Genomic DNA, 20,503 nt, shown 5'->3' on the forward strand with positions numbered 1-20,503 from the left:
AAGAGATGTTGAAATGTGGTTTAAAAACCTCGTGACCATCCCAAATTAAATCATTTCTAGAAAAAGTAGGAATGCCTTATTTATGGAATAATGGTCTTTGCTCTAGTGATGTACCAACAAATTTAGAAAGCCAGGTACGATTTATATTAGAGAGTAAGGAAATTCAGCATTGGCAAGGGCTGGTTTTAAATTCTACAACCCTACAACATTATAATCAGGCAAAACCTAGTTTTGGAAAGGAAATTTATTTTAAATTTAATTTACCGGCTATGATTCTACGTCGTTGGATCCAGCTTAGGGCGAATTGTCTTTCAATCCAGAACAGGCAAAAAACCTTTGACAAAAATAAAATGATAGTTGGTCCTGATAGGCGGTATGTTTGTCCCCTTTGTAAAGATGATGATGAAGACTTGGATCATTTTCTCCGGAAATGCCCGGTGCTCTTGGATTTACGGGAAATTTATTTGCATGGGACGAATTTGATGCTTCCGGGTATTCTACAAAATAGTAACCCAACCACAATATTTCGAGTGGGAGTATATATAGATAAATCCTTAATAAGAAGAAAAAGTTTTATATGACTAATTTCTTTCGTAGTTAGATTAGGCACTTTTTGCGTTGAATTCTGTTTTTTGTGCGTGTTCGTACTGTTGTTAATTTCCTTGCTTGTTTGTTATTTATTTATATTTTTGTGTGTATATGGCCCATGGGTTTTTGAAATACACCTATCTATCTATCTATCTATCTATCTATTTACATTTTCGACAAAGATTAAACGAAAAAGATTTTCCGAATTAAGGCAAAGAGTAACATTAACGCTCAAAACGAAAGGAAATTGTCCTTTATGCTAGGGAAGCTTTTGCACACGTCCCATTTTCCCCCACTTTTTAAGATAAAGTTTAATTATTTCTTGACTGAAAACATCTAGAGTCCTTAACTGAAAGATTTAAGTTTTGAAAGCTAAACGTTCTTATCTCATGGCTTTCTAGAAAGAGGAAGAGAGTAAAAGATTGAGAGAGAAAATGAGAGAGAGATAGGGAAAGAGAGAGAGGGGGGGATTCTCACTACGGACTACTGTGTCCACTCTCTGTACCCGGTGCCTCTTTCTGTACCAAGCAGTTGGTACCTCTTTCTGGCGTAATTTCTAACTGTGCATCTTTATATTTCTCTAGCTATACCGTCCTAGAATTACCCGTCCGTCCGTCCTAGAGCTATACCGTCCGTCCCCCACTCTTTAAGATAAAGTTTGATTAGTTCTTAAATGAAAACATTTAGAGTTCTTAACTGAAAGACTTAAGTTTTGAAAGCTAAACGTTCTTATCTCATGGCTCTCTAGAAGGAGGAAGAGAGTAAAAGATTCAGAGAGAGAAAGAGAGAGAGAGAAGCAGTTGGTACCTGTTTCTGGCATAATTTCTAACTGTGTATCTTTATATTTCTCTAACTATACCGTCCTAGAATTTTAGTTTGTCTGGTTCTGTTAATTGGTGGTCTACTCTGTGGAGTTTTTTAAATTTGTTTTTTTTTTTCAATTCTAGAACGTTTTTAGGAATTTAAAACAATTGTTTCTGGTGAAATAATTTATGGGGTTATCTTTCAAGAAACTGCGAACTCATCTCCCTGTCTAAAGCCTAGAATTTAGACAAAGGACAGAACTCCTCAATTCCCTAGGTAATCAATATGCAATCATTGAAATCAAAAGAGGCTGCAAATGGCTAGTGAAGCTTATAAGGAGGGAGGTGGCTATATCCTGTGATATGATGTTTCAGAGGATCATTAAGGAGGGGGTTTGCAATAAACGTGAATATGAGGTGATACAGTAAAGAAGTTTTAAGAATTTAAGAATCCTACCCTAGATTTTAACTGAAATCTTCAGCCGTGAAAACTCGGTAATTGGTACTATCTCCAACGGCTTGGTATTAGAAAATAATCTAACAAAGCTTTACTTCTTCTTTGACGCATCTACCACCATAGTAATATGTTCCAATTGAGAACTTGGAAGTCATTGGCTCTTGAGAATAAATTTTCATGGCACTAATTGTACACAGTTCTGCAGCGCAACAGATAGAAAAAAGGGATAGTTTTAACTTTAGTTGGTGCTTCTGTTGGAGGGTGTAGGCTTATATGGCAATAATATTTGCCAGCTGACCTCTAAACCTGTCAGCAGCAATGCCCTCCGACCTGGGTTCAGGATCTATGATAAAGTCGACAGCTATGTGCAAGAGGATAAGTTAAAACCCAACTACTATAAACATCCACATGGCAGATTTTGTAAAATGAAAATGGTATCCCATCACTGGTGGCAATTTAAAGAAAGCAGCTTTCATGCAAAGTTAAAAAATGATAACCGATGCTTCGATGGTACGTTTAAAAGTGATCGAAATTACAAATTTTAACAGGAAATTCAAAATTACTAGATTTTCAAAGAAAATTGGAACAAATTCATATGTAATGTAAGAAAACTTACAACTTATTATTAAACAAGATAATACCATTTTTATATAGATTATTGTATCTTGAACCTTATAGATAGCCTTGAGGGACTATGAGGCTAGTAGTGGTCAGCATCAATTTTTAATAACAAAAATGTCCATCAATAAATACTGTTACAAAATCCGTAACTACACAGTTACAGAAAATAAAAGAGAATCATTTGTTATGATGGATTTATCGACTGCTCCTGGAAGAATCAGTTTTAATTTCCTTTTTTTTCTCCCTAGGTCACATTGTACCATTGGGACTTACCCCAAGCCTTGCAGGCTCAAGGAGGTTGGTTAAATGCTGACATAGCCACATGGTTTGAGGCCTATGCACGAGCATGCTTCACCAACTTCGGAGACAGAGTAAGTAACAGAAATATTCCTATCGGTTTCAAGAAACTAATTGTATGATGCAAAAACATTTTTCGGTGATCCTGCAGCAAAATTTTCGTTGACATTGTCAACGAATTGTCAACATTGTCGTTGACAAAAATGTCGTTGACATTTGCCAATGGAGAAAAATGAATTTTCTAATAGAATAGCATATAAACTGCGCATTACTGACTATGGATACATTATACTGAATCCTCAACTTCTCTTAAATTATTATACTCGCGTTCGCTTAAGGATGACAATCAAGTTTTCGAAGTTCGACTTGAATTGAACTCAAGGTCACATTGAACCACTATCCCTTATTGGTTTAGATGTTCTTGAATCATGGATCAAAATGAAGTTCGAATGAAATACGAGTCAATTTTTGAGTCCAACCCTTTTTGTTCAACGGTCCGATGAAAAAAATAAACAGATAAAAACGATTTATGTTGTAGGGTGTAAGAGCAGAAAAATATTTTTAAAATCGCCTTTGCTAGGGCCTATTATTAAGTTTCTGTATTTTTTTGTAACATCTGTTTTTACCTTCAAAGGATCAAAAATTCGGATTGCCCGTCGTATTTTTTATGGCTAAGCATTGAAGGATGAGGCAACCATAATATATCTTGATTTTAAATCGAGTTTGAAATCATTTTGTGTGGGAAGTAAAGACTTATTTTCGTAGTTTCGAGAAGCTTTTTAGTCATAAAAGTAGGAATGGTACAAAAACAATTAAAGAAAAGAAAAAAAAAGAAAGCACAATACTCTTTATTATAGTCAGTGACAACTTAAAGCACAAAAACTTGTAATATTATTAATTTTAATTTTTTTTTTGTTCTTTAGTCTTTCAAAATTGCATTGATTCCATCAAATATTTTTGTAACTATAATTGTAGTTTGTTTAATTTGAACTATAGGGATCCTTTAAAGTCCATTTAGTGCTTTATTCCTCATCTACATACCGACGATCAGGTTTCAAACACAAATCCCCAACCTATGCGTTTTGTTTCCCAAATTATTTGGGAAAACTGAAGTTGGCTTTTCGGTGCAAGGGCTGGGGCCCCAGCTTACTAATTTTGATACCCAAGAAATAAAGAGGTATCTTAAATTGGACTACCAATTACTAATTTCTGTGCTAAGTAACTTAAATAAATTAATGTAGATGGTAGTATAGCACCCCCGTATAAACGGCGTAATATTGGGAACATTACTTGCTAAAATCTTTATAACATAAAAAGTGTAAGTCAATAATATATTCGGAAGAAAACTGATCCCCTCAAGACCTTAAAATGTTAAGTTATAAGACCAGAAAACCATTTTCAGAGCAAAACTTTCGAGAGACCCCATTTCTCGGAATCAAATATGAAATTCCCCAGGAACGAAAAATAATTTATTTGTTTCAATTTCTAAAGAGCATAGTCAGCTCCTTACGACCAGAAAAATACTATCATGCATCTATTTGTAAATAAGCTTCCCTACGGCTCCAGAATGAGGAGGATTATGTTCCAACTTGAAATTCTTCCGAATCTGAAGTCAGAAGCATGAGCCTGCTACTCTTATTTTAAATCTCAAGGAGTGCCAGCCTGACCCAAAACTTGACCTGAACCAGCCTGACCAAAAACCTAATTTCTGTAAATATCCAACATTATAATGAATATGATATACTATTAATGTTACCATTGTTAAGTTATAATATTGTTAAATATTAGCAGAAGATACACTCGGATGACAGATATAAAATAACGTAGCATGCATTCTTTTGTGAGAATTGACAAATACTTGTGTCCCCCCCCCCATCCCAGCCTGGGAAAAAAATTTCACAGGCTTTGTTGGTAGTAATTAATAAAGTGATGGAAATAGTGAAAAAAGCAAACCACTGATGCTATGATATCTTTAAAATGGTTTGTGGACTAATTCTCATTCCCTCTTGTGTGTAAAAATTTTCTTGTCAAGACTCAAAATTCAAGTGTAAAAGGGAGTCAAACTTGATTTTTTTTTTTTTATTAGAAAATTTTTTATTAGGATAAATAGAACTGATTAAAAATTACGATTTTTAAGAAAGGAAAGACACACGAGAATTTAATTGTCTGGAGAGTATGCCAAAATCTCGAGATTCTGTGCATTGCCTATGTATTTACCAGTCTTAACGATCAACGCCCTTTAATTCGGAAAAAAATAGAAAAATTGAAGTATTTTTAACTTACGAACGGTTGATCAGATCTTAATGAAATTTGATGTTTGGAAGGATATCGTGTCTAAGAGCTGTTATTTTAAATCCCGACCGGATCTGGTGACATTGGGGGGGAGTTCGGAGGGGGGAACCTAAAATCTTGGAAAACTAGTGAAGCAGATATTTTGTCAGGGACTTCCACTCACTCGTCTTTAGTGCTCAATTACGTAAAATAGGCAAGCTTTTTTTAACTGCAAGTAAGGAGCGACATTAAAACTTAAAACAAACAGAAATTACTCCTTGTATGAAAGGGGCACGTTTTTAATACCAGTCTAGCTTTTTTCGCTGCTGATCTCATAGGTCTATTTGTGGCAGGTTCTGTGTTAATATGTATTGGTTTTTTATAATATTTCGTAAGGTCATTTTTAATTAAATTTGTGTATAGAGCATTTAGTGAATATTTTCCTAAATCCCTATTTAAGGAAATATTATTATCAATCTTAAGTCTGATTTCAAAGGCTTTTCGAACTACTTGCTTTATGCCTAGATCATTGCTAATAATGGCGGATTCTTCAAAAAGTATTTTGTGGCTAGGATTTTCAAAAACGTGGCTGCTTAAAGCAGAATCAAAAGAAACAGAAATGATATTAGAATTCAGAGTTTTGGTGATATCATCCTTATGCTGTTGTAGGCGTGTCTCGAAATTCGGGTGGGTTGTCCCTACATCGACTTTGCCACAGTCACATGGTATTTGATAGACATGTCTTTGGCGAGTAACTGGAGTTTTATCTTTACCAGAATTTAGGAGGTTTAGGATTTTAAAATTATTGGTAAACACAACATACACAAATCTTGTGTGCATTGTTTTGTGATCTAAAAAACCCCTAAGTTCATTTTCCCCATAGTTCCAAAGTGTTCCAAATCTTCCATAGTTCCATAGTTCCAAACCTTAATACATATGATAGGAATTTACAGTTTACCTTAGAAATTGAAATTGCAAATAAAATCTCATTCCAAGATGTTCTAATTATACGTAATTTCGATGAACTCAATTTTACTTTTTACAGAAGACCAACACAGAACAATAGATATTTACATTTTGAATCAAACCACCCCCACAAGTTAAAAAAGGTGTCGTAATATCTCTCGTCGATCGTGCCCTAAATATTTGTTCTGATTCCTACATCACAGCTGAACTAGACTTTATCAGGGGCATAATTTTTGGAAATGGGTATCCTGTTTTTATACCGTAGTAAGCCCCAAAAGAATCCCAGTAAGCCCAAAAACATAATTTACCTCCCATATATCCCAAAAATCACAAGAAATCTTAAAAAAGTATCGACACAAAAAATCTTTATGTTTTGTTTACCAATAATTTGAAAATCATAAATCTTTTAAGTTCTGGTAAAGATAAAACTCCAGTTACTCGCCAATGAGGTGTCCATCAAATACCATGTGACTGTGGCAAATTCTATGTAGGGAGAACCCGCCAGAATTACGAGAAACGCCTACAACAGCATAAGGATGATATCACCAACGCTCTGAATTCTAGTATTAATTCTGTTTCTTTTGATTCTTCTTTAAGCAGCCATGTTTTTGGAAATCCTAGTAACAAAATACTTTTTGAAGAATCCACCATTATTAGCAATGATCTAGGATTAAATCAAGTAGTTCGAAAAGCAATTGAAATCAGAATTAAGATTAATAATAATATTTCCATAAATAGGGATTTAGGAGAATATTCACTAAATGCTGTATGCACAAATTTAATTAAAAATGACCTTACGAAATATTATAAAAAACCAATAGATTTTAACACAGAACCTATCACAAATAGACCTATGAGATCTGTAGCGAAAAAAGCTAGGCTGGCATTAAAAACCTGTTTCTAAATCATTCTCTTTCATTTCAATGAATTGCCTCGTTTCATCACAGTTTGATTTATCAGTCCTGGTTGAACTTCGCTGAGGTAAGGATGCTGGGACTGTTTTGAAAAACCGTTCATATTAGTTCCATTTATTTTATCCTCTAGTAGGTTGTTTTTTCTTATTTGTACTGCTGAGGACGGGACAAAATATTCATTCTAATGGTCTTGAGAAATTCCCTATTGTTCTTCTTGTTTCTGGTGTTTGGGAGGTCACCTCCTCTTTAATGCCTCACTCTTTGGGCTAAAGATTGATTCTTTGTCGCAATTCATTAAGAACGACTCTTAGTTCTTTAAGAACTACCAATAATTTGAAAATCATAAATCTCCTAAATTCTGGTAAAGATAAAACTCCAGTTACTCGCCAAAGAGGTGTCTATCAAATACCATGTGAGTGTGGCAAATTCTACGTAGGGAGAACCCACCAGAATTTCGAGACACGCCTACAAAAGCATAAGGATGATACCACCAAAGCTTTCAATTCTAATATTACTTCTGTTTCTTTTGATTCTGCTTTAAGCAGCCATGTTCTTAAAAATCCTAGCCACAAAATATTTTTCGAAGAATCCGCCACTATTAGCAATGATCTAGGCATAAGGCAAGTAGTTTGAGAAGCAATTGAAATCAGACTTAAGATTAATAATAATATTTCCTTAAGTAGGGATTTAGGAAAATATTCACTAAATGCTCTATACACAAATTTAATTAAAAATGATCTTACGAAATATTATAAAAAACCAATGCATATTACAAATTGAATATTTATTCTAATTTGTTTCCCATTGTCTTGAGAAATTCCCTATTGTTCTTCTTGTTTTTGGTGTTTGTGATGAAAGGCAGTGTGATCTTCGTCGCTATCTAGGTAACCTCCCCCGTATACACAATAATTTCTGCTTGTTTTAAGTTTCGATATTGCTCCTGACTTTCAATTGAAAAAAGACTTGCTTTTTAATATTTATTTTCTGATCGTTTTTAAAATAATACCGAGAAATCTGGTTTCTACTCTGTGGAAAATTCCTTCTCCCCACAGAAAATACCTTCATGAGAGTTGCTTCCACGTAAAACACCCCCTCACCATCAGAAAGATTTTCCCAGACAATTCCCTTCTCACTAAAAGTTACGCCTGGAAAATTTCTTGCGGACGATTCCGGCCGAAAAAGTTCTCTTGGCACACTTTCATTTTAAAAGCACTTTAATTTCTGAATGTTCTCCAAATCATATCGGAAATCCCCCTCTTGTGAAAAAATTTCCCGTGAAAATCTCCCCTAGATCCTTCAGATAATTCTGACCTGGTGAAAATTTCCTATGGACGATGCTCCATAACATCTCCACGTGTAACACAGACTCGGCAAAAAGAAAGTAGCACAAGTAAAAAGAATTTCGCTGAGGGATTTCTTGCAAATTCCCCTAGTGTAATATTCCCCTATAAAGTCAACCCCCCCCCAGAAACTTCACTCCCCACGGAAAATTTTCCCCGTTGGAATCCCTCAATCAAAAAATTATCCACTCCCTCCCAACCAAAGAATGTTTAAATATTATAGGTAAACAGTGTGCAAATTTTGTGACTTACAGACCTTCCCTCAGAGGTTGTGGGGGTCAAGTTGTCCCCAAAGATGACTTTTCGGAAAAGGTAAAAAAAAGGTAAAGGATACGGCATTAGATTTTACAGTCCGTACCGGCGGTGCTGATCTCCGTTTCTTGGCCCTTCAGCCAGGAAGTGCAATGGGGGGGTTGGGGGCCAGCCATCCTTTGCTTTCGCACACCCTTCCTGTTTACCTTCCCCAGATTTCTCCAGGTACCCATTTAGAGCTGGGTCGACTCTGGCTAAGCTTACAGAATCACGCCACTGAAATAAACACACATCTGTAATTTTTCTTCTAGCAAAAATGCAAAATTTTACATTTTAGGAGGTGGAATTTTTAAACCTCTACAGTATGATTTAGGGTTAAAAGTGGAAACTAAGCATCTCAGAGACAATTTTCATTAAGATTTCATTTACTTTTAGGGGTATTTCCCTCCTTTTTTTGAAAATGAGGAAAATTTCTCAGGCTTCTAGCTTTTGATGCATAGCAATACACTTAAGGTATTCTACATATTTGGAATCAGCATAATAAGCTAATTCTTTTGATATATTTATTAATATCAAAAGTTCATATTTTAGGATTTTAGTTATTATTTAGCCACATTACTCCTTACTTAAAATTCATTACCACGAACTGTTTGATCCCCCCAAGATATTTCTGCTTACGTGGTAAATATGATGCATAATTTCCAAATTATATTTCCCAGGCTGACTTTCTAACAGAAAGTTCAGTAATCAGTAAGGACCTTTAGCCTGGACAGCAACGATAAGAGGATCTATATTAACGAAACATTGCGTAATTAAGCAAATATTAGAGCAAACCAAGTAATAAGATTACAGGTCAAAATCTTTGCTTCATTCTAGGATTGGAGGTTTTGATATGATTAAGTCGAAAAATAACTTCAACTTTGTACTTAGACCATTTCAGAATAAATAAACCTTGGAATTTGCACAAATTGATTGGAAAATGTCTTATTTTGGGCTTTTATCGTACTTGAATACGAAAGTGGTGCAAATAAGGAAAGATTTGAAAATGCAAATTAATTTTTCTTAATAACAAGTAGCATTAGAATAATAATTCATGACTCGTTTTACATACTTTAGAAGGTTCTGACGCTAAAGAGAATATCTCATTGCATTATTTGGAATGGTACAATGACAATTGTACTTTTCTAACGTGACTATGACAAGTAATACTTTCTATTAGAATATGGAATTAATCCATTAGTTTCGAATTGTTTGCTGCTTAAGATTCAAGAACATAAAGAGGAAATTTATTTATTTTAGAAATTGATTTGTCATGAGACATTTTAGGTTTCGACCAATTTGGCACTCATGTCTGTCATATACTAAAAAAAATAACGAGTCATAGAATGTCAGAAACTAAAATATAACTTTAGTTTGAAAAGATGAAAGTAATAAAATGCAATAGCATTCCACAAACCCAACAAGGCTTTGTTGTCATTGATTTTTGTAGAACTATGATTACTTGTGAAAAAAGCCAAGTCCTGGCACAATATGTATGAAAAACAAAAGATGAAGCAAAGAGTTCCAAAATAGCCGCTTACCAACAATCAATAATTATTTGAAATTTCTTAACGTGCCTAGGCAGGCGAGGTGACTTCAGCTTCAAACCATCAGGAAATTCCAAAAACTTTTCATTTAGTTTTCCCTCCTCAATTGCTAATTTCTAAGTAGAAAAGCTCCAAAAAATATTTCAAAGTAGAAAAGCTCCAAAAAATGGTATCAATCTCACAGTCACACGATGGAAAAACATTCGATCCAAACTTATATGCAATCTACAAGAGATGTGTTTCTACATAAATCCAAATATAACCAACCATAATTGAAAAAAAAATCAACATTCAGACAATATTTTAAATGTTATCAGTCCTGTCATTTTTTCAAAAACTGAATAGAGTGTTAAGCACCGGAAATATATTTTTTAGATTTACAAATCGAGTTTTTTTTTCTCCGAGATTTTTACTGCTTATCATCTTCTTTCATTTCCTGAACTACTTTCCTTCATAGACATAAATTGCTCAAATGAAAAAGGATAGACCTGACTGCTTCTTGCGAGAAATCTGACCTATTGTGCATGAGCACATTTTTCTCCGGACAATTGCTGTGCGGAGCTGCTCACAGAAACACAAAATCACATTCGTGTTTTTTTTACCACTGCTCTGCTTTGTATGAGACTTAAATTTTGAGCGTTTCTCTGGTATGGATGGTCTGAAAAGAAGGAAAAAGGTTTTTTATGAAGTATCCAGTAATTTGGCTGATAAAATAGAAATGTATTTTATTTTTTGGTTCTATAGCATATTAAACGTTTAAACTACCTCGGCACTTAGATTATCTTATGCAGTTAGCAATGTCTGATCAATGCGTAAACTATTTGAGCCCTTGAATAAAGAGTTTGAATTGCTTCTGGACCCTTAGTAAATGGCTGAAAAGCTAGATGTGGAGATCCATTTTTCTGCATTTACATGAAATTTTGATATCAAGGGACATTTCTGAAATTGAATTTAAATTAATAAATAAACTAAAACGAGTTCAAATACGATCCAACTCACTGGAAATGGAAAGCGGAGGGTAATTTTCTGGAACTTTATTACTTTAACATCTACCAGAGTATATCATAACATCTATCACAACCACTAAACTTAAGTAGAGGTCAAAACTGGGGTTCTAGTTTTTTTCATTCGGATGCCCAAACCCATCCAATCTGTTTGAGAAGAAAAGCTATTGGATAAAGTCTGTCCTTTATTAAGTCTGCGAGACATATACCCTTCAGAAATAAACCAGTTGCTTCAACATCTATGACACTATATCATAACATTTATCATATCTAAAATTAACTTAAGTAGAAGTTGACACTAGGGCTCTAGTTTTGCCATTCGAATCCTAAGTCAGTTTGGGAATGTCCCTAGTTTCCAGTTGCGAGATATAAACCCTTTAGAAGTAAACTTGTTACTTTAACATCTATCAAACAACATCATAATATCTATCATATCTAAATTGACTTAAGTAGAAGTTAACACTGGGGCTCTAGTCCTCAGTCCGTCCTCTGTTGGTGGGGAGTGTCTCTAGTTTCCAATTTACGAGAGATACACCCTTGTGAAATAAACCTGTTACTTCACCATCTATAAAACTATATCGTAACATCTATCATATATAGATTGACTTAAGTAGAAGTTAAAACTGGGGCTCCAGTTTTGCCATTCAGATGCCAAGCCAAGTCTGACCTGTTTGAGGAGCAGAGCTATTGGATTAAGTCCGTCCTCTATTGGTGGGGAGTTTCTCTAGTTTCCAATTTACGAGAGATACACCCTTCTGAAATAGACCTGTTACTTCACCATCTATAAAACTATATCGTAACATCTATCATATCTAAAATGAACTTAAGTAGAAATTAACACATACGGTTCTAGTTTTGCCATTCAGATGCTAAGTCCAGTCTGATCTATATGAGGAGGAGAGCTATTTGATAAAGTCCATCCTCTGTTGCTGGGAAGTGTGCCTAATTTCCATTTCTTTGAGAGACATACCCTTCAGAAATAAACCTGTTACTTCAACATCTGTCAAACTAAGTCATAACATCTGTCATATCTAAACTGAACTTAAGTAGAAATTAAGGCTAGGGTTCTAGTTTTGCAATACGGATGCCAAGCCAGTCTGATCTGTTTGAGGAGGAGAGATATTGGATAAAGCCCGTTCTCAGCTGGTGGGGAGTGTCCCTAATTTCCAGTTTGCGAGAGATATACCCTTGAGAAATAAACCTGTTACTTCAACATCTGTCATACTATGTCTTAACATCTATTATATCTGAACTGAATTTAAGTAGAAGTTAACACTAGGGTTCTAGTTTTGCCATTCGGATGCAAAGCTCAGTCTGATCTGTCTGGGGAGGAGAGCTATTGGATAAATTCCGTTCTCTATTGGTGGGGTGTGTTCCTTATTTCCAGTTTGGGAGAGATATACCCTTCAGAAATAAACCTGTTACTTCAATATCTATCAAACTATATCATAAACATCTATCATATCTAAACTGAACTTAAGCAGAAGTTAACACTAGGGTTCTAGTTTTGCCATTCGGATGCCAAGCCCAGTCTGACCTGTTTGGGGAGGAGAGCTATTGGATAAAGCCTGTTCTCTGCTGGTGGGGAGTGTCCCTATTTTCCAGTTTGCGAGAGACATGCCTTTCAGAAATAAATCATTACTTCAACATGTGTTAAACTATGTCATAACATCTATCATATCTAAACTGAACTTAATTAGAAATTCACACTTGGGTTCTAGTTTTGTCATTCGAATGCCCAGCCCAGTCTGAACTGTTTGGGGAGGGGAGCTATTGGCTAAATTCCATCCTCTATTGGTAGAAAGTGTCCCTAGCTTCAAGTCTTTTAGACATATACTACAAATAGATTGTCCAGAATCAACTGAGCTTTGTGTGAAGAACAAGCTAGCTTCCTACTTAGAGCGAGTCTAACAAATCATCACAAATTTTGTAAGCTTCTTGGCTAAAGAAAGAAAAAGGAGATCATAAGATTAAGAATTTTGGTGATTTAACATGGGCAGATAGGAATTATAAACTACTAGCGCTACTCTCAGCAGCCAGTCTCAAGTCTGGATAAAGTAGGAGGGTCGGGCAACGGACGTGCAATCCGTTCCCTGGAACCAGAGGAGTAATCCCTGGGTAAACATTCTCTTGCAACAGAAACGTTAAAGAAGAGCCTCGGATCTCAAACCCTACCGATGACGGCAAACGCCTGCCACAGGACACGATTTTTAAAAGCAAATAACAACCTAATTTTTGGTGTTTGGAATGTCTGCACGATGTTCTAACTATCGAAGACCGAACAAGTACTCCAGGAGATGTGCAGATACCATTTAGACATCCTGGTATAGTCCGAAGTGAGATGGACTGGCTCCGGAGAGAAACAACTTGACGACCATTATCCGATCCTCTACAGTGGCGCCGAAAGTAGGCATGAACAAGGAGTTGAACTCATCATGACGAGGGAAATCTCAAGATCTCTCTTGAAATGGACTTCCATATCGCCAAGAATTCTCGTACGCGTTTCACTTGACGACAAGCAAAACTTCCTGTAGTAGTCTGCTACACCCCCACTAACGCCGCAGAAGTCGATACCAAAGAGGAATTCTACCACACTCAACAGGCAGTGGTCAACAACATTCCGAAAAATGACATCATGTGCGTTTTTTGGTGACTTAAACACCATCGTTGGCAACTACGAGTCCTACTGCCCACAGGCACTCGGTAGGCACGGGAATGGAAGGTAGGCATTCCCGTCGGTAGGCTTTCCCCTCGGTAGGCATGGGCGTACATAACGAGAATGGAACCATGCTGATCGACTGTACAATGACCAATGATCTGTTGATAGGAGGCAGTCTCTTTCCTCATAGAGACATCCAAAAGTATTCATGGACCTCCCCTGGTGGGCAGTCTCACTAGACATCAACACTAAGCCCCCGACTGAAGACAAAATTCTGAAGGCAGTCAAAAAGCGAAAAACAGTAGATCACCAGGAGACGACCGCATCACCGCAGAAATGCTGAAATGCTCTATGAACACCTGTGTCATCTACTATAAAGACTTCTTCGGAGCCATCTGGACAACAGCAAAAGTAACTTCAGAGTGGCACCACAGTACGCTCGTGAAGCTCTTCAAGAAGGGTGATGCCACGCTTTGTAACAACTGGCGAGGCATCAGCCTGCTCTCGATTCCTGGTAAATTGTTGTCCCACATTATCCTGTCCCGAATATAACGTCACCTAGATGAATACCTGCGTGATGAACAGCATGGCTTCCGCCCAAACCGCTCTTGCACGGAGCTGATATTCACCCTGCGAATGCTCACGGAGGAGAGCTGCGAATGGCGCAATGAACTCTATATGATCTTCATAGACTTCGAAAAGGCGTTCGACTCATTAGACCACCAGTCACTCTGGAAGCTCCTTCGCAACTTTGGTATTGCAGATATCATAGTAAATCTCATCATGGCGATGTATGAAGATAAAACCTGTTGTGTGAACACAACAGAGGGAAATTCATGCAAATTTCCCATTCTCTCCGGGCTGAAACATGGGTGCGTAATATCCCCGCTACTGTTCGCAATCGTCATCAATTTCGTACTGAGGAGCGTCGACTCAACTGGGCTAAGCCTAAATAATCACCTGCTGAGTGACCTAGATTTTTCTGACGATATTGCCATCATGGAAACCTGCAAATCACGGCTTCAAGCACTACTCTTGAGAGCGTCCAGCAAACAGCACAAGGTTTTGGACTCAATATCAACGCCAGTAAAACCAAAGGCATGGCAACTAAATCAAATGTGGTGATAACGATGTGGAACAAGTGGTCCATTTCAAATATCTTGGAAGCACCATCGAGAACAGGGGATCCAAAGCCAAAGAAGTCATCACCCGAATTCGGCAGGCTAGCAGCACCTTCAACAGACTCAAAAAAGTTTTGGTATCGAGTACCTTCTCTCTCCGGATTAAGCTCAGCCTGTTCAACAGCAACGTCCTGCCCGTCCTCCTCTATGCATTTGTAACATGGCATTTTAATCAAGAACAAGAGAGGAGAATTTAGTCATTTGAAAACATGTGCCTACGTAGACTTCTCGGCATCCATTGGACCCAGAAGGTAACGAACGAGCACATTAGAAACATCACAGGTCAACCGTCCCTCACAAAGACCATACGAAGGCGTAGGTGGAGCTACCTCGGACATTTGCTGCGCATGGACAATTCTAGAAACCCCAAGTCTATTTTCTGGTTACCCGAAGACATCCACCACAGAGGAAGACCCAAAAATACACTCCGTCGTACCTACAACAAAGACCTGCAGCACCTTCACGCCTCAATACAGCCAGAGTGGGAAGACATCGTCGCAGCCGCAAGTTTCAGAGACGACTGGAGAATCTTCTTGGACGCCCTGGGCACCTCTGGAGGCACAGGATGATCTAAGGTCTAAGGTAATGTAAGCGCTACTTGCAATTTAGCGCCTGGCGAATTCAGGATTAAGTGTCAAATTTCAAAGGTTACTGCCTGTTTGATAGGATGACAGTGCGATAGCGTTAAAGTTGCTGTAAGTCATAATTAATCACCATTATTAGACTTAAAACAATTCTTGAAAGTTTTTTAAGTCATAATCCAGTCTTTATAAAATAGGTCTGTCGTAGCTTAGCGAATTCTTGGCCGGCTAAGTAGGCTAGTTGACTTTAAGTAAGAAGGTCTAGTGGGGACAACGTTCTGCTTTCTTTATGACCTTTTTATTTTAAGGTACCTGAAAAAGCAAATATACAATAGTTTTCGGCTAGATGAAGTCGCTGAATACTAGGTGTTATCGGTAATTTTTCTTTTTTACACTAGCGCCAGTTCCGACTCTTAATAAGTATTTTGGAGTCATTGCTCCTGACTATATTTAACTCAAGGTTTCCCACAGTTTTCGGGCATGTCTTTTGTTTATCCATTACTCTGTCATAGAATTTATTAGTAAACATTAATTACAAGAAATATAGTTTCTATTTCTTGAGAATTTTAACTCAGTATGTAGTATGTAGTACATGCAGTATGTAGTAGAATGTGTCACGCACAGCATAGTCATGAGGTTTCAGGAACTAGTCAGTGTTTACCTTAATAATTCATGCTATTTCTCGTCAATATTTTATTCGTGAAAATAATTTTGTGAGTCGTATTTCAAATCAAATTTTATATTATTACTATATAATCGAAATGAACATTTTAGTAGTTGAAACTTGGAATGCAACAACTCAAACTGAATAAAACACAGTAAAAGCTATTGAATTGAAAAAAGAACCAAGATTCAGAGGGAACATGCTCACTTAGTCTAAGTTTAGTTTGACAATAAAAAAGTTATAAAAGCACTAAAGACAATTGTAAAATGTTAGAATGAACCTAATAATAGCAAACGTTATAAAACTAACGTTATCACATTAACATACTCTATATTTAACTAGTTCAAAAATTATGTCTTCATAGAGTTTGATGTGGCTCATTCTGGGAAAAGTTTTGAAATAACAAATTCTTACTTGTCGTAGTTTTAGCAACATTATTGAACTAAGATACCTTATTTGTGAATGTTTTATGTTTTATGTTCCATGTTCTATGATCTATGTTCTTTTCAGTGAAAAGTTTGGACTTTACTCTGTGGACTTCACGGATCCTGCACTTCCTAGAAGACCAAAGAAATCAACCGAACTCTACTCCGCTATTATTAGAAACAATGGATTTGTTGAAGGATTGGTTCCATGCGAATGAAGATTTAGAAGATCGAATGAAGATCGAAAGCCACTCAAAGTCTTATAGTTTGAACAAGTTAAATTGTTTTGAGTATTTTGTGTTGTGCATACTCTTAAAAAATATAACTACAAACTTTGTTAATGGTTTTAGAAGTCTGATATATATATATATATATATATATATATATATATATATATATATATATATATATATATATATACGTGGCCTGTTTTCCCACACTTAAGGCAAGACGGATGGGACTGTTTGCAGTGTATTTTGTTGTGGCCACGGGCCAGACAAGTGGAGCATTGTAGGGCTTGGGCTTATAAATCTTGTAAAAAAGGGACATACCGTACAAGAATATTTCTCTACTTAGCTCAACTTTGCAGGAAATGAGGATTGAACGACTTGGGTGAAGAAAACCTTCTTTGTTTACAATTACCCTTATAGCAGTTGAAGGATTGATGAGAAGACCTGAAGAATCTATTAGTTCAATTTGTATTTCCTCCACTTTTACACTGGTATCAACACCATACAGCACATACTTGCGTAACTTTTCTACATCTTTTTTGTGGCTAAAATTTTTGAGCAATCAAGAATTATTTCTTTGTATTTTGACAGGACATGGTCTGCCGCCTGAGAAGACGTAAAGTAAGTATTAATAGACTCGTCCTGCTTGAAAACAAGTTCAAAATTTACCTTGGTGATTAGAAAGACAGCTTTCCTAATTTGCATTATCCGATCTTTTGAAAAGGGTTGGCCATTGCTTTTCTTGATTGAGACAGTATAATAATTAGGGTAATCGTTAGCAATAGTTTCTGGGACACTTGAAGAGAGGGGTTGCACTATCACTGGTGAACAAGTTTAATCCTTTTCCCTCTTTTTGCCAGGTGCCTCACCTCTTTCATTAATCACCTCTTTAATCAGCGATAGCACCAATATATTCAATTAAACCCTATGATAAATAATAACTCACTTTATATGAAGTGAGCAATCCCTCACAATTAAATCCGCATGTTAATTGCGCAATCTAACACAGTACAGTACAAAATATAATCCGATTAGGTTCATAAGCTAGTTCCTTTTAGTTCAGATACTAACTCATACTGACGGTAGTTTATTGAATTTCTATTCGTTTGGGTTTCATTCATATTTCAATAGTAAAATATTTTATTGGTTTTAATTTAAGCTTGATTTCAATATTCAATTTACGTTTTACTTGTTAATTACCTCTTCTATGTTTGGTTGTTATGATGGTTTATTCAATTTTTGTTCGTTTTGGGTTTCATTTTTCTTTAATAGTAATTTGTGGTCGTTTTTATTTTGATTATTATAGGTTTTAATTTCTGCTGATCTTAAGTTAAGTATCACTTCACGTTTCTTCAAAAGTTCCAAGTAAAAAATATTTGACATGAGTTATCCCTGCTCCTGTTTTCATCAAAAGGCTATTATTTTCCATTGAAAGGCACGTCATTTAGTCCATTCAGTGGTAAATTAGGGAATCTAAAACTACCATTATGTTAATTTTTTTCTGGTCATTACACTGGTTGGTAGGTCTAAAGTAGCAGATTATTTACCAGTTTCACATTCGTGACTGTTAGGAAGCTTGTTGGCAGAGTTTTGGGAGTTGATGCTTGTGTATATGTGCTGTTGGTATTGGAAAAAAATGTCCTTTGTAATTAACTAGCTGGGTCCCGGCGACTTCGCCACCGGGCCCCAGCACGGCACGCGGCAGGCTTCTATATATATGGATTCTCATTGTCCTTTGTGTTCTACTACCATTTTTTCAAAAATATTCGATTATTAAAGCAAGTACATTTTCTAACAATGCTATCTACTAAGCTTCAATGTTTGGATTTTCTTTTTTAAGGTTTTTGAATTCTTGTAATTCCTTGTTTTTTAATTAAAAATCTTTTTTATTTTTTCTCCTTTTTAATTTTTTTCTTCTTTTATTTTGTTTTTTTTTTTAGTTTTTTTTCTTTTTTGTTTTTTTTTTGTTTACCTTTTGTAGTTTTTTTTAGTTTTTTTCTTCTTTTTTTTATTTATTTTTCTTCTTTATTTTTTAGCTTTCTTTCCGAATCGTGCCCCAGCAACACGTGTGCAAGGTGCTAATTTTTGACGGCGTAAAACTTGCGGATAAACAATTGGTAATTCCTCTGATATACTCTGGTAATAAAATATATTAAAAATAAAAATGGTTATAAACTGGTTATAATATATATATATATATATATATATATATATATATATATATATATATATATATATATATATATATATATATATATATATATATATATATATATATTATATATATATATATATATAATTGACATATATATATATATATATATATATATATATATATATATATATATATATATATATATATATATATATATATATATATATATATATATATATATATATATATATATATACATCATGAAAAGAGAAATCACCAATGCAACAGCACAAACTCGTAAAAAAAAAAAGAGACAGAAGGAGAAAAGGAAGAATGTTTTCCTAAATTAGTGATTAATATAGACCAGCACTTGAATGAGGCCTTAACCCTACTCATCCATACAATCACATAGGTCAAACAGCATAACCAAACACAATCAACCATAAAGAATAATCCATGGACAGGCAGTCATATATATATATATATATATATATATATATATATATATATATATATATATATATATATATATATATATATATATATATATATATATATATATATATATATATATATATATATATATATATATATATATATATATATATATATATATATATATATATATATATATATATATATATATATATATATATATATATATATATATATATATATATATATGAATTTTGACAGGACATAGTCTGCCGCCTGAGAAGACGCAAAGTAAATATTAATAGACTCGTCCTGCTCGAAAACAAGTTCAAAATTTACCTTGGTGATTAGAAAGACGGCTTTCCTAATTTGCATTATCCGTTCTTTGAAAAGGGTTGACCATTGCTTATCTTGATTGAGACAGTATAATAATTGGGGTAATCGTTAGCACTTGTTTCTGGGACATTTGAAGAGAGGGGTTGCACTATCACTGGCGAACGAGTTTCATCCTTTTTCCTCTTTTTGCCAGGCGTCTCACCTCTTTCATTAGAGTTGGTTTCGGCTAAGGCCTGAATCCCAGACAAGTGGCTATCTGCTTTGGATCACGTAGTTTGGGGGGGGGGGGTTCTAGGAAGAGTTCTAGAGATAGCTTTGAATGGTGACTGGCTAACATTGAAGAGGTAATTAATGAGTAAAACGTAAATTGAATATTGAAATCACGATTAATACCAATAAAATATTTTACTATTGAAGTATGAATGAAACCCAAACGAACAGAAATTCAATAAACTACCGTCAGTATCAGTTTAGTATCTGAACTAAAAGGAACTAGCTTAAGAACCTAATCGGATCATTTTTTGTACTGTACTGTGTTAGATTGCGCAATTAACTTGCGGATTTAATTTTGAGGGATTGCTCACTTCATTCAAAGTGAGTTATTATTTATCATAGTGTACAATTGAATATATTGGTGAGATCGCTGATTAAAAACTGTCATGTTTACTTTTGGTCAAGTAACCTTGAATTAAGACTGATTAACAGTTCGTGAATTTGCAGTGTCTCATCGGACTAAAT

At 35.3% G+C, this 20,503-nt stretch overlaps 1 protein-coding gene across 1 annotated transcript in view; it reads left to right on the plus strand.

Annotated features, from left to right (window-relative positions):
* Positions 1-20,503, plus strand: part of LOC136034172 (uncharacterized) — a 341,873-nt gene that overhangs the window by 9,767 nt on the left and 311,603 nt on the right. Inside the window, exon 4 of the mRNA XM_065715353.1 lies at positions 2,718-2,842. Coding sequence (XP_065571425.1) covers positions 2,718-2,842 — 125 coding nt within the window. The remainder of the gene's footprint in view (positions 1-2,717; positions 2,843-20,503) is intronic.

Source organism: Artemia franciscana, chromosome 12 (genome assembly GCF_032884065.1).
Source record: "Artemia franciscana chromosome 12, ASM3288406v1, whole genome shotgun sequence".
Classification (NCBI taxonomy): domain Eukaryota; kingdom Metazoa; phylum Arthropoda; class Branchiopoda; order Anostraca; family Artemiidae; genus Artemia; species Artemia franciscana.